Source organism: Bombyx mandarina, chromosome 05, assembly GCF_030267445.1.
Source record: "Bombyx mandarina strain Sakado chromosome 05, ASM3026744v2".
Lineage (NCBI taxonomy): Eukaryota > Metazoa > Arthropoda > Insecta > Lepidoptera > Bombycidae > Bombyx > Bombyx mandarina.
The window spans coordinates 8,974,655-8,990,571 of record NC_143212.1 but is presented as its reverse complement, the minus strand read 5'-3'; the positions used below and the strand labels follow the sequence as shown (position 1 = coordinate 8,990,571).

The window sequence follows — 15,917 nt, the reverse complement described above, 5'->3', positions numbered from 1 at the left end:
ATTGTAAGGATTGTGACACCGACTCATACGGATTCCGAAGCATCTACGTAATATATAAATATAATTTTCATAAATGTCTAAATTAATGAAACCAATGATGTGAATAATGTCGTATATTTTAATAATACACTCCAAACCACTATACCCTATACTAAAAACCGACTAATCTATAGAACAATTATATGAAAGCGATCGTTGCATATAATCGTGCTGCTCATATCATCTACGTATCGGAAGAATTATATTTAGGGAGCCCGTGGATCCTTTCGTTAGTTGTTGATTACGTGGCTTCGTGTTATATGAACTCGTCTGGTTCACGCGGGGCGTCCAAATCGCGGTAGTGTATCACCGGGCGGAAATCTGCACCGCCGCCCCTTTAACAATCAACCAATACAGCGTTAGGAGTCACTCACACGCCAAACAAACACTACACACGGAACCTATCTACATACATTAGCCACAAAATAACACACGTTTACGTCTTTGATGGGCGAAATCTCGGCTTCCCGGGACGAGTCATGGATATTATTCGCTAAGGTGAATGTGGTCAGGGAAAATAAATACGATCGATTACATGAATGTTTCGTACATTTTATTTATAGTGCATATTACATTTTTGTGAAAATGTTTATTTATAATGTTCATGTAATGTGCAACAAACATGAAAATACAATCTGTTTAGAGATATCGGACAAATTATTACAGTAATCATATTATGGTACATACATGTAAATTGTTTTTTTTTTACAAAAATAATGTCATTTCAGATTAATATATCGTAACATGAAATAGTATTCAATTGAAGATAAATATGTAAATATTTGTATAGAAATTAAATATCTTTTTTTACAGTTTATAAAATATCAAGTCTCAAAAATATTAAAATGTCTTAAAATATGGTAGGTACACAACTTTGAACATTGTTTAGGAATGCTTAATACGACAATGACTGCTCTAAAGATTGTATTTATATCATGGCTCTACTTCCGCACTTAAAATATATCACCACTGTCCGGGAAGTCAAGATCGTTGTAAGCAATAATAGGCCTGGACCGGTCCACATTTTCCCTGGAAATCATTACTTTAAAACTAAACAATTGTTTCATTCAAAACAATATAATAAGGAGAGAATAAAGACGTATGTATGTGGTACAAATCATAGCAACATTGAAAACAAGCATTTTAAGAGGCAGATATGAACAAAATCAAAATGTTAAGGTCATGCAAAAAATATAAGCTTGTACTACATAGATCATATGTCTTAGACAATGCAATGCATACACGATACTACAAACCGTACAAAAACCTTTCATATACATTTATAGTTGTTTGTAATATATTTGACACATCATTCTAAATAGTATTAATTTAAGAAAAAAGTCGAAGAATCAAAATCCAAATTTTAAAATTACGTTTTCGTAAATTTATTGACTGTGTGTGGTGATAAAAAAAAATCTAAGAAATAAATAACCTTGATTGGTTATAGTTCGATATTCCTTTATATAAATAAAGTCAAAGTTGAGAACGTGAACGACTCATGTAATTTAAGCTTCGTTCATGGTAATCATTGTATAATATATATGACGATTTGCATTAAAATTTAATTGTTGGGTAATTGAATTGGAACCTAAAACACAACTTGAATCGTTTAAAAAAATAGCATGAACCAAATGCTTCTGAGAATGGTTAAAACAATTTCTAGAACTGATTTTTATGTAAGTGATCTAACAAACTGTCATACCTTATTAACTATTCAACATAGCAATCCATTACTCAGTGCTTAACGCACGTGAATCTAAATGACTTTTTAACATCACTGTGTAAATATATATTTATTCATGTTATGTTTATTTGTATACAATAAATATATCATGTATTCAAAAATAGTTTTGTATTTTTAAACAGGGATTCCCATTTGTGGATCCTTTGGGCATTCACGTTGTTTCGTGTCTCACAAGTTCTATGGAAAGTTCAAATTAAAAGTCTTTGTAATTTGATAAGATTTGAATAACAAAAGCTTTTAATTTAAATTTATTCAAGTGTATTAAATGAATTTTTTTTAATTTCTTAGCATTATTTCGAGTACTTAGTTTGACTAATTTATATATTTAGGTATACTTAAGAGTATATTATACCACTATGATGCAAACTTAATAAAACTTTCTTGTCGTGATTGTTGTTTTTTTTTAACAAGCATTTCATTTAAAATTATTGTTTATTAAATTTAACTTTATATTTGAGGCTGACTCTGTTTCACTAACTAAGGTTTATATATTATTCATTTTAGTGTTACTCTATAATTTTTTTATTGTGCATATAGGTTCGAACGCAATGCAATAAAATTTTATTTTTGCCTTGTTTACGTCTTATTTACTAAAATGTATTTTATTGTAGCTTGAATCTTGTGTAGAACGATTATAATTGTGTAATTTGGAAAAGTTTTTGCATGGAGCGAGTATTTGTGATCATGATTCTTTTTTCTGTCAATTCACTACAAAAATGGTGATTTTGCAATGTTAATGCGACTCTAAATATGAAAGACAGATAAAAAAATTTAAAAATGGATTAAAATTTACACCATATTTGATGTACTATATGAATGATTGATTGAATGATTAAAGCTATGCATCATCAACCATATTGCCGGGATATAAACTGCTCATGAAAACAGTGGGTTTTTTAAAACTTTATGACGGAATAACATTATAGACATTATGGAAAAATCTATAGTGTTTTACTACTTTTTTACAAAACAGTTAAGGTCATCCATCACTTGAAGTAGGGTTGTTTTGTTCTATCATCATTCGCGTTCGTTGCGATGAAGATGCTTCCAAAATAAATATCAGACTGCATTCTTATTTACAAAAAATAAATTAATAACATGTTTGTATTTTAATAATGAACAAATATTTAGAATGAGTGATGAATCATAAAATGTTTAAAATGTTTGAAGTTTGAAAATTTTCAATAACAGATACATCTGAGATTTTGCCTGACTTATATTAATGAAAATACACAGTTTTAATAAATTTGAAACAATCTATAACATTAACTTGTCAATAATACTTTTGGCAGAATTGAAAACATATACTGTATGCATATATACATATACTATATAGGTGTCATCTCTATTATAGAACTTCTAAACTCCAGTCCTGTAATTTCCAATTTTCAATGCAATAATATTACAATTGGTCACTGTGATATGTACTTCAAGATCTAATAGCTAACGATATTGCGTGTGCCATTATACATTTAAACTGAGCATTAGTTACTGATCGTTCATCTTTAGAGTCGCATTGCGTAGTGTGGGAGTGTGAGGTTACCTGGGTCGCGAGAAGCGCGGGTGTCGCGGCGCGTAGGGCGCGGGGGGCGCCCAGCCGCCCCACCCGCCCCAGCCGCGGCCCCCGCCACCTGCCGCGCTGCCGTACCTGCGTATACATTTCAATTCAATGTTTTGGTTCTGTCTCGCATTACACGATTCAATTGCCGTGAAGGTAAACTAGCCATGGTTATATAATAATATACTCGAACACTGCTGAGCTGTCTACAGCACTCTTGAAACTTCTTTTTTCTTTTTTTTCCTATCTATGCTGGTAGCCTTGAGAGGCTATTTCAGCTTCTCCTTGACATGTAGGTGAGCTCACGGGGCTCAAACCGGTGTTGCTAACACTGCCCCTAGCAAAGGCAGTGCTTCGCAGAATCAACCACCGGATCGGAAACGTGACCCACTGAGAAGATCCGGCGAGAAACTCAGTGGGCTGAAGCTTCTTAAAAGGTATGGGACATGTTTAAACGTAGCCTTTTTTCCTCTTTTGTTTCCTAAAGTGTTCAAAAATGGTAATCATGTTACTCCATAAGAGAGTAACAAAGGAAAATAGTTTAAATAATAATCTAAAAAATACGCATCTTTTTTTTTTTATAGCTTAGATGGGTGAACGAGATCACAACCCACCTGGTGTTAAGTGGTAATTGGAGCACATAGACATCTACAACGTAAATGCGCCACCCATCTTGAGATATAAGTTCGAAGATCTCAGTATAGTTACAACGGCTGCCCTACCCTTCAGACCGAAACGCATTACTGCTTCACGGCAGAAATAGGCAGGGCGGTGGTACCTATCCGCGCGGACTCACAAGAGGTCCTACCACCAGTAATATAACCTATAATCTAACGCAAGTTTGTGTAGAACTGTTTACAATTTTAGATCATGATTGCAAATAAAAGTGATAATTACGGAGCGGGCGGCGGCTGGTGGTGGTGCGGCGCGGCGGGCAAGCGCGTGGCGGGCTCGGGCTGCTGCGGGCGCCGCACGTCGCGCACGTACGCGTTGAAGTACGCCACCTCGCGCCGAACTTCGTCCACCTACAACATTCATCATTCACTGATATTACATAGCAGTTATAATTATTACAATAATATCGCAAGTTACATTTCATGTGTCGATTTGGGTAGTGACTTTGACATTGTAATTTCTGTGCGTTTCGATAACCACTTATTCCCAGGTGTCTCATGAATTTATTTATGTATGAAATTTAAGTAAAGTTTTATTGATCGTATGAAACAAAATCTAATTTCTTAAACGCTATAACATGTTTTCTAATGAGAGACAGTATTTAACATCAAGGAGTAGTATAAAATTGAAAATTTTGCATAAATTTAAATTTTCGCACTTGTCACTCATGGATGCGTTATCAGTCGCGATTTATTTCTCAATAATTTATCGATTACAATTATATTAATGGGAACTAAAGAAAAAAGATTAAAAGAATGTGTGTATTATTGAAAGAATGCATATATTACCTTCTCAGCATGTTTGTTAAAAATATGCTTTCTGATAAAGTCAGGTCCTTTGAATTTTTTTCCACTCAATGGACACAGCCATTTGTCTTTCGCCAACTCTTGAGTATTTGACTGAATAAACTTCTCAACCTCAGCTTCAGAATCCTGGGAATAAACATAGAGTTAGTAATGTACAATTTATAATATGTAAAATATGCTGTTAGTTTTTTCAGATTGTATAAAATATGTCACCTTAATTCCAAGTTTCTGTAATTCCTCATCAGGAAGTGGTTTCACATCTTGAAGGAAAGCAGCCATTTTACCTTCGAATGTTTTTATGTAATCTTGTATTTCTTGTTGATTTGGCTAAAAAAATGAAAATTTTTGTTTGTTGGGTATAATGGCATTTATTATTTGCCTACAATTTTATATAAAAAATCGTTAAGTGGTTTACTATATTAACTAAGCTGAATTCGAATGAAATAAATCCTAAATGTTGACGGAAATTTATCTCAACACATCACTAATAATAAGAGACATTTTGAAAGTGCATACAGGCAGAGAGGTATTGTGAATCATTGTTTTTGTTTTCAGGAGTTCCCTTACACCTCGATGTGTATATATTTTCTTCGATTTGTTCTTTATAGTATCCATGGGTTCAAGCAAGGTTCATCTAACTTTGAATCCTGGTACAGTTATTCTATCATATTCGGGAAATATTTTCATACAAGTATCATCAACATACAATGGCTACAATAAAAACATGTATATTTTACATTCAGTATTAGTGACAGCAGAGCATGGCCGCGTTTTACTAGTATTTAAATTTAAAAGTATCATTATCAGTTACCTTATTCGCAGGTGGTCCTGAACGGGCATGCATAATACCACAACGGTTCGGCATTTCATCTTCATACGGATACTCGCAGTGGTTGTAGTAGTCCACCGAATGAACAATCCTCAAATACAGCACTAGACGGTCTAGTACACGAATCAGTTCCGGATCAGGTTGTTCGGTAGAATTTTCTGATGAAGCTTCCAAACCGAGTAGTTCATCTTCTTCTGTTGATGCTTCTTCAATTAAATGCTCCGTAATTTTGTGAAGAACAGGATTCTTGGAGTTAAGACTGAAGTTCTGCAAAAAAAAATTTCTTTTAATAATATTCTTCTCTTTGTCTTTTTTCCTTTCACCGGCACAGTATATTTCCATGCTACAGCTGTATTTGGCATGTTTATAACTTCCTACTGTCAAAATTAAGAAGTAGCCAAATATGTCATCTAATTTTTATTACCATTTTGTGTAAAAAAGTGCTCACTGAGTTCAATTCGTAAAAATTTTTCGTGGTAAGAAGAGAAGCTCTTAACTAAACAAATTAAAAAGAATTTTCTTTTATCCTTTTCTAATGCTAAAAATTAATTTAAAATTCTCGTTTAGTAAATCTCATTTCAAATATATACTAAAATTGTATAATAATAGTTATGATAATGATCAATGTGAGATATATTATGTACAGCTCAGACGTTAGCTTACTTCATTCTGTGGAGGTTTTTCCTCGTCCCCCTCTTGCACCTCTTGATCCCACAATTTGGTACGAGTGTCCAGGAGATGAGCGAGGCGCGCGGCCAGACGCGCATCAGCTCGCAGCACCGGCCGCTCTAAGGTGATACCCGAAACAGAGCGGATACGACGTTGCAGGTCTCTGTTCACAATGGCACCCAATTCACATTCCCGCAACTGTATATAAAGAAAAGCATTAAAAAAAAACCAAATTATTTACACAGACACTATAGCAAAAATAACAATAGTAGCAAAAAAGTGTCTACATTTTATTTGGTCAGAAAGAACTAGTTTTAATTTTTTCTCTTGTTCGCCAAGAAAATATTGATTGTGTAAACAAACTTTAAAAGATTTAAAAAGAGAATTTGATTTGACAATTGTGAATCTGTACAAAAATAACAAAGAATGAGAAAACTGAGAATGACCAATACAAAACAACGCATCATTTAATCAATGATTTTAATTATTCATAAGTACTTGTTATGATAATTTCGAAATTACAATTTTATGGAATATTTTGTATATTGTTACTATCCTCACCCGTATGTTGTTTAGGTTCCAGCAGATATCTTTAATGTTGACGTCGCGAAGGAAAGTGACCCAGCCCCGTCGGAACCAGCGACGTTCCGGTAATGGATCAGCTAAAGCCACCCGCAGGAAGCCTCCATAGCGTTTACACATCTATAACGTAACGTATGTTTGTTCACATTGACTCAATAAAAGTTATCATCGTATCATCGAATGCAAGATATCGTGTCTCGAGGTCTTTGTGTGTTTTAAGACGTGAAGTTATTATTATAACTAGTCAGGTCATAAGTATTGTCACACAGTAAAAACTTTTCTTTTAGAATGCTGGCCACAAAAAAGTTTATTGAATTCGAATTTCGAATTGTTCATGAAAATAAAAATGTATACTTTTAGAACTTTACTCATTTTTAAATATGGAGTGGACGCTTAAAGAAGACCGTGTTGCAGTTATTGCGTTGCATCGTTGCGGTTACGCGCCAATTCAAATTTTTAACATACTGAAAAATTTGAATATAACCAAAAGATTCGTTTATCGTACCATCAAACGATACAATGAAGACTCTAGTGTAGATGACAGGTCAAGAAGTGGTCGCCCTCGGTCTGTTAGGACTCCAGCAGTGATAAAAGCTGTGAAGGCGCGAATTCAAAGAAATCCCAAACGTAAGCAGAAACTGTTGGCCCTTCAGATGGGGTTAAGCAGAACCACGGTGAAAAGAGTGTTAAATGAAGACTTAGGGCTTCGGGCATATCGAAGAAAAACAGGACATCGTTTGAATACTCGTCTAATGGACCTGAGACTGAAGAGATGCCGCGCATTGTTGAAGCGGTACGCGGGAAAAAAATATCGGGAAAATCTTTTTTCGGATGAAAAAATTTTTACCGTAGAAGAGAGCTACAACAAACAAAATGATAAGGTGTACGCACACAGTAGTGAAGAAGCGAGCAACCGTATTCCGCGTGTCCAACGAGGTCATTTTCCATCCTCGCTCATGGTATGGTTGGGAGTTTCTTATTGGGGCTTAACAGAGGTACATTTTTGTGAGAAAGGTGTAAAAACGAATGCAGTTGTGTATCAAAATACAGTCCTGACGAACCTTGTGGAACCTGTTTCTCATACCATGTTCAATAACAGGCACTGGGTATTCCAACAAGATTCGGCGCCAGCTCATGGAGCGAAGAGCACACAAGACTGGCTGGCGGCGCGTGAAATCGACTTCATCCGGCACGAAGACTGGCCCTCCTCCAGTCCAGATTTGAATCCGTTAGATTACAAGATATGGCAACACTTGGAGGAAAAGGCGTGCTCAAAGCCTCATCCCAATTTGGAGTCACTCAAGACATCCTTGATTAAGGTAGCCGCCGATATTGACATGGACCTGGTTCGTGCCGCGATAGACGACTGGCCGCGCAGATTGAAGGCCTGTATTCAAAATCACGGAGGTAATTTTGAATAAACTTTAGTGTCATAAGAATCTATGTTTTGTTAAGTTCATATTGGTATGGTCATATGGATGGTTACATAATGAATAAACTTGTTTCAATTATTTTACATTCAACATGTTACAGAATTTATGACCTGACTAGGTACACTCCCTTTATTGAAGTGTGTGTGAAATATAAGTAGTTTAAAAAGGTACGTAGTTTTACAATGTCATGTATATGCTGCTATCTAAATATTTATTTTGGTCAAGTACAAAATAATACTATATTTCACACTTTTAACCATTTAACTATATTTAATTGATTCAAAGGCACAGTAGTTAGCGTCCCTGACTACTGTGTCGGTTCATTGGGAAATCATTTGCATAAAAAATAGGATTGTTTACTTTGTGTGGGTAGTATAATATGAAATATCTATAGCACATGTACATAGATCTTTACATTTTTGCAAGTGTGTAAATTAATCTATATAAATTAATCTAATAAATTATTTATATATTTGTAAACTAGGGTCTAAAACTGTTTCACAATACCATCATATGTGATAGGATTTATACTTACTGCTTCAACTTCAGCTTTAGTTATAGTGGGAGCTAAATTCCTCAGGAAAATAGATGTTGTCTTGTGCAATGCTCGTGTCCGTTTCTTCTCTTCTACTATCTCAACCTCATTGACAGAATCTGCTTTTTCGTCACTACTTTTATTTTTTTCTTTATTTTCCAAAGGTTTATCTTTCACTGCACTTGGAGATTTGGAACTTTCTTTTCTTTGCGGTGACTTATCTGGAGTTTTAGATTTAGATTTGGACTTGGACTTGCGACGACTTGTAGATTCGCCTTCGTCTTCAGAACTGGATGAGGATGAACTTGACGACGAAGAACTTGATGATGAACCGGGCGGTGCTGTAAGAGATAATATAGAAAACTTTGTTATCTAGTTCGTGTGTGTTATTAATTTAACTTTTAAAGGGATATACAAAATGTATTAGATTCAACCCCAAAATTAAGACATGTTCGTTTTTTTTTATCTTATACTTATTATATTACATTAAACATTATATAGGTAATAAACTTGTTTAAAGATGTCAAAATGTCTAAATGTGTCAAAACAGAACAAAAATCGACAAATATTTCAGTGCGCCACGTAGGGCACTGTTGATCTATATGGCAGTTTTGTTTATTTTAGACTTTGAGAATGATTCCAAAATACCCTATGTAAATGATGAAACGATATATGTTTGTGAAATACATTACAACAGAATATGAATTCGTCGAATATTTTCGAAATAGTGGATCTTTTATTAGAAAAAAAAAACACTAACGGGGTTCTTTCTCTGCAGGTTTCTCTTCAGTTTCATCAGTAGAGTTATAGCGAGAGAACAATTTGGCTTGTTCTTGTAATTGACGTAAATGTGGGTCTATCTCCATCGTCAAAGGGGCTGTTGATTTAGGAGATTCCGTTTTCTTCTCCTACAAAAGAAATTAATTGAAATGTTTGTGTTCTTTTTTAATTCACTATCTTTTAAATAAAAAAAATGACTCTTACCTGCTTGTCGTCTTCTTTCTCTTCTTTGACTTTTACTGTATCATCTTCAATAACTATAAGTTTGTCAGAAACTATTTTATCTGAAACATGAACATAATTGAAACTTAATAGAAAATGAATTTGTCGCATTCGCTAGCATATTTTTTTGTTTCTTCACCCATTGACCAATTTATTAGAATGCAATATCATGAATTTTGCTTAGTATTCATTATTTTTAAAATTAATAAAAATGATAAATTTATAAGAAGCATATTGTACTTGATATTTTTTTCTTTTTATAAAAGCTTAAATAAGACTAAAGGTGGACTATAACCTATACTTACCAGCTTTGTCATTGACGTTCGAATTTTCAACATTCACTGGTTCATCAAGCTCTTTTATATCTTCTTCAGAACCACCTTCTAGTTTTATAACCACAATATCCAACAAGCGAATTAGTTTCTCAGTCTTATCCACATCGACTGATACTTTATCTAATTCTCCAGTTTCCAAAAGTTCAAGAAAAACATTCAGACGGTTCTAAACAATATAATGAAAAGTTAAAAATCTTTTTCTAGTAAACAAATATGAAACTGATTAAATTTTCCTTTATTAATTACCTTTAATGCAGATAGCTGTTCTTCTTTTCGTTTAATGGACTCTTCAGGATGGTATTTGATCTTAAACCTAGGTACAAAAATTATGCTTTATAAATAGTTTCTTTTAATTTTGAGATACAACAGCTACCAGCACGACTGTAACATCTAACATAGACCAATTTCTACAGGTGTACCTCAAAAATTTTATATGTAATAAAGGTGTGTAAAATTTAGAGTAACTGGGAAAAATATTACATACATAACTGTTCCGGAAATGAAAAGCAGGCGATAGTTATGTTGACCCTTAATGTGATAATATAAAAGAAATAGCCTTTTTTATTTTACTAACTTATTTGCATGGCACGCAATATAACTATCACAATTTTATTCATAGCAGAAGATGCGTGACTTCTACAGAAAAGCATGATACAGGGGAGCTGTTTTTGCTTAAAATAGTGGCTTTTCAAAAGATGCACTAATTGAGACTATAAATATAATATATTTATCTCAACAAATGGACTTTGTTTTTTGTTTATGTCAATACTTCTTTTCCTATATTGAGAAGTCACAACGGAAACTGAGACCTGGCAAATAAATTAATGTCTCTGGACAACGGTCATCATATGGATGTCTCTTAAATTAACACAATACATTATTACATAAATTCTAGAATGGTAATTAAAATAAATAAAACCCCTCCAAATTCAACACTGCCAAACTGGAAAATACACATCACTAAGTTGACTTAGTATAACTTAAATTTAAAAATACTTCAATCTCACCTGTTCCACCTATGTGGAATATTTTAGCCCTACCCCTAACAAAACGAAACCTGTAGCATTGCGCGCTACTGGTCAACGCGATAATTACTAGCTACACACAGCATTTAGCATTTTGTCAAAGTTTGAATAAAATTTTCGTAGGTTGTTCAGCATTTCCACACGAATACGCTGTAGACTGTAGGGGGAAAAAAGGTTACCGTTAAGATTTGCATAGCATCTTCAGAAAAATTCTAAGCACAACACTTATGACAACAACTGCATGTTATGTTATTGCTTGGAATTTTTTTACTACCAGCAAATAACAATAATGAAGAATGCCTCTTGGTTTTACGTCATTTTCACAATGTTCTTGAGAATTATGTTCTCATATGGCTCTTTTTTTGAATTTTAATTTTAAGCAAATCACAAATTCTTAAATTGCTACTGTAGAATACATACCATTCTTCATCCTTGTGTGCAACAAAAAATTCATTTAATTGTTGTCTCCTAAATTCTAGTTTGTATTCATTATACTTTAGAATTGCATCATCTACTGTAATTGAATCATCTTGGGCAGCAAGAAAAGCTTTGAAGGTCATCATGGTAGGTGGTCCCTCTGCTGAACCAACTGGCATAACTGCATCCCTGGGGTTATAAATAAAACATTGTGTAAAATATAATTGAATCATTAATCTCTGATCTTTTAAAATTATAACAGATAATTTTTGACAGCTACTTTATTTGGCACAATTCATACAGCTTCATTAAACAACTAGACTGTATTACTCATGATTAATGATGTTAAAACAAGTTCAAAGAGCTGTTGAAAATTTTAGTAGGTTCTGATATAATGAAGTTTGGTTGACCTTGGTTTTTAGTAAAATGATATAAGACATACTTTTATACTATCTAGTTATTCAGTGAAATACCAATGCACAAAATATGCCATAGAACTGAAACTGAAAAGGGGATAATGTAACTTAAGCCTTAGCAGGAAACAATTGTTATTTGCAAATCTGATTAGTATTGAACTACTTACTTTAACTTTCATTAGCTTATAAAAATGTATCTAAAACCAAAATATAGGAGTAAATAAACTACAGTTAACCCACAACAACCTTATTTACAAGCATTAGTTTACTGAGAAATTGTATTGTATATACTGATAGAGAATAAAAAATAAATCTACTTTATTATGTTACTAGTAAGTGTTATAGTTTAGTTTCTTCACTATAAGATAATTTAAATGAAATGATTGTTAGAAAATTGGCTCTCACAGAAAACAAGATTTTTATTGTTAAATTTAAAAAAAACTTCTTTAAGATATTAGTGTACCTGTAGGGCTATTATCAAATGATATAAAATGTTACAACTTTTCAGTACCAATGAGAGCCATAATAGTTTGTTTGAATGAATGGCTGAGAATATTACTTTTTGAACTTTCTTATTTTTTTTTATGAATACTGTGTTTATGTAATGTTAGGTAAATGTCTTTCTGTTACTTAAATTATATAATTTCAATTAACAATCAAGACTAGTTCTAGCGACTAGGTGTTGCTCAGTTTGGTGTGGCAAAACTGGCACTAACTCTGGAAATAACATTTTATATCCTCAATCTAAAATAAACCAAGGATTCATTAGATAAGAAATTTATTGGCATTTTTTATTTTAAACCTACCTGGCTGGTACTGGTGGCATGGGTTGTCCATAACCTTGATGAGCTGGATGTGGGCCAAAATGATCATGCGCCCAACCATATGACCCATAAGAGTCATGTGGCATACCTCCATATCTTCTATCTTCAATAGGCCATTCTGGTCTGATCCTTTTATTTGGTGGACCCTCCCCTCTTATTGGTGAGTATCCACGTGTACCAGTTACACCACTCCGGTAGTCCCTGTAATCAGGACCTGATCGACCTCCACGAGACCTTCCAAAAACAAAAGTTACTACAATCAACTACAGAAACAAAGCAAATACAAGGTGTTTTAGCTAGGTCACAAAGTTAAACCAGAGTTCGATTTTGTGATTGCTTGGGCACCTTTGATTTTTAGCAGAAATAAAAATACATGTGCATTCCTAAAATTACTTTCTATGATAATTTCAGCTCTCGTGCATTCTATTTACTATCAACAAAAAATAGCTTTTAATTACTTTAAAGATAAGTTTATAGGAATATAGGAAATTTGGCTTAATTGTATTACACGATAGTATAATTTGTATGCACTATTACATGCCATAACTAAGTGGTGATATAATAGTATGACACTTATACACAATTAATTCTATTTAAATCTCTTATAAATCTATTAGAAACAGATTTATGGATAATGGGGTACCTATTTTTAAAATAAACATTGTAATTAAACATCCATATTCTACGAGTAGAAGTGAAAGTTGTCTGTGTAATTTACACGTTTATCACTACATCTACATTTGGTTGAATCACCAAACAAATTAGCTAAACAGAAAAGTACCTTAATATTGGTATTGAACGTTTTATGGGTTTGGGGATGGATTTAGGATTGTTAGGAAGTTCGTGAGTTTGAGGTTGGGATCTGAAAGGGAATATTAAATCTTATTACAAGTTTTCGTTGTTTTAGTATTCATTATTTGTACGTGTGAGTTTGTACCTCTCTGCCCATTCTTCTCGTCCACGACTACGCTCTTCACGTCTATCGCTGCTTCGGTAACTGCTGTTGTCAGCAGGACCTCTTTCACCTCTAAACTTATCTCGTCTTTTACGATCATACTCGTCATCACTGTCAGCCATTGTGTTCAGAATTAAGGAAACTATTAGATTATCTTAATTGTTTAACTTCTTTATGCACAGATTCAATAAGATTTTAACAATCACTCATTTAAAGCTTTAGAAAATCCTCGGAAGGCTTAAAATTAACACGCACACCATAGGCAAATAAAGATGTTACATGAAAATCACAGACTACCTATTTTTTTTTTAAATACATTTACTGGCTTGGAAGCAAAGTCTTATAAGACAGACAATTAACCTAAATAAAGATTGGTGGAACTCGCAGACTACATGGACCTCTTTATAGTCAGTGATTCCTTACATCTTGATTCCTGATAAAATGTAGATACATACTGGATTTTGTTTTTTGTAGTTCTTGTTTCTCCTTAGAAGTTCAATCGTATCAGTCGCAGGTAATTAGGATATTACTAAAAAGAATCGTAAAGAGCTAATTGAACTTAACGAAGAATATCAATTCTCGGAACTGATTTAATTCAACTTATAATTATAAAAATGTTTTCATATTACAGTAAAACAATAAAAAATAATTCATGTAAATAAAAATGAAGACTGTACAAAAGAAAATTTTTATTTAAAAATATGTTCTTTTACGTAAAATTTATAACTAACACGCAGGTCTCTTTGTCAGCACAAGTAAGAACAATTTGAAACTATAAAGCTTGCATCCACTACACTTGATCTCCCCCATTCACTTCATTTTACACTTTTTACTAGGTGCTGTCTCTTCAGAATCTCATTTGAATTAATTTAAATTCCTTTTCGTTTAATTCAATCGGCTATTTCACTTTTCACAAAATAAACAGCTTTATCCTATTCCTTGCGACTATTTGGATCTAATGATGGTGCTGCCATGTTTTTATTGCCTGACCAAAGACAAATAAAATACATATTAAGATTTCTAATATTTCAGAGGACGCAATTTTATTTTTCTTAAATGGTGGAGGAGTTCATTGGTGGTAGGACCTCTTGTAAGTCCGCACGGGTAGGTACCACTGCTTATTTCTGCCGTGAAGCAGTAATGCGTTTCGGTTTGAAGGGTGGGGCAGACGTTGTAACTATACTGAGATCTTAGAACTTATATCTCAAGGTGGGTGGCGCATTTACGTTGTAAATGTCTATAGGCTTCAGTAACCACTTAACACCAGGTGGGCTGTGGAGCTCGTCCACCCATATAAGCAATAAAAAAAAAGTTTAACAAGTTGATATACATAAGCATAAGTTCAAGCTTAGAGGGTCGCCACCAATGGCCCTCAGCCGCCATCTTGGCAAAAGGGTTTTCGCGCTGTTACTCAAAACCAACAACCCTGCAGAAACGGATAATTCCAGCTACAAAGTTTAATATCGTTAATTTATTTGAGTTTTACAGCGCTTCAAATTTGACCAGGTCTTTAAATATTCGCAAGAATGCGATAAAAAGGAACCGTTAGGCTTAGTTTTCTATTATATATATTTTTATTTATTTATTATCGACCCTTTTCCTCACCATAATACATAAAAATCATTGATTTTTATAATACTTCGCAGAGTACATTTACGAGAATCCTAAGCAGATAGAAAATTCCTAGGTACCTCTTGGGTTCAAATGAACATCTGCCAGCTACCTATTACTGTTATTACTATAATTTGTCCTAGAATGTTCAGCTGTTTCTTCCCTCTCTCGTTTCTCTTTTTTAATAGACGTTCACAAAACGGCTCCATCACAGCCCAGAGGTGATTTTTAGTGCGACCAGGCTGAATTAGATGCAGATACAGTCATCGTCCGTTCTGAGCTTGCTACACCCCAATCCTATGATTCTGTATCCATCGTAGCAGAGGATATTGACATTCTTCTCGTGCCCACATCATTATGAAGGAAGCAGTCCAGTTTTTTCTTTTATAATACCTACAAAAGAGCGTACATGTGGTCAATTATACTGTCCTTCAGATTTTATAGGTAGTGAAATAATTTCAA

The 15,917-nt window shown here is 33.7% G+C and overlaps 1 protein-coding gene across 5 annotated transcripts; it reads right to left on the bottom strand.

Moving 5' to 3' along the window:
• Positions 1-95: 95 nt before the first annotated feature.
• Positions 96-14,607, bottom strand: Ars2 (arsenic resistance protein 2). Of its 5 annotated transcripts, none has more exons than XM_089727421.1 (17): positions 13,827-14,111; positions 13,671-13,751; positions 12,872-13,090; positions 11,653-11,838; positions 10,454-10,520; positions 10,178-10,373; positions 9,855-9,934; positions 9,631-9,778; positions 8,871-9,211; positions 6,882-7,022; positions 6,315-6,518; positions 5,634-5,918; positions 5,036-5,149; positions 4,805-4,948; positions 4,239-4,366; positions 3,327-3,431; positions 96-374 (listed from the first exon to the last, which is right to left on the bottom strand). In XM_089727421.1, the coding sequence occupies exons 1-17, from the start codon at positions 13,964-13,966 to the stop codon at positions 296-298; spliced, it is 2,658 nt and encodes an 885-aa protein (XP_089583547.1). In that variant the 5' UTR covers positions 13,967-14,111; the 3' UTR covers positions 96-295. The 5 variants fall into 5 exon arrangements, with proteins under 5 accessions (XP_089583547.1, XP_028036935.2, XP_089583549.1 ...); XM_089727422.1 differs by lacking the exon at positions 96-374 and adding an exon at positions 571-1,068; XM_028181134.2 differs by lacking the exon at positions 13,671-13,751 and having other exon boundaries at positions 12,872-13,123; positions 13,827-14,607.
• Positions 14,608-15,917: the final 1,310 nt, after the last annotated feature.

Coding starts and splice junctions, on each gene's coding strand:
- Ars2 (XM_089727421.1), bottom strand. CDS start 13,966: ATGGCTGACAGTGATGACGAGTATGATCGTAAAAGACGAGATAAGTTT. Junction 11,839..12,871: donor ATGCCACCAGTACCAGCCAG/GTAGGTTTAAAA, acceptor TTATAACCCCAG/GGATGCAGTTATGCCAGTTG. Junction 5,919..6,314: donor AAAAACCTCCACAGAATGAA/GTAAGCTAACGT, acceptor TTTTTTTTGCAG/AACTTCAGTCTTAACTCCAA.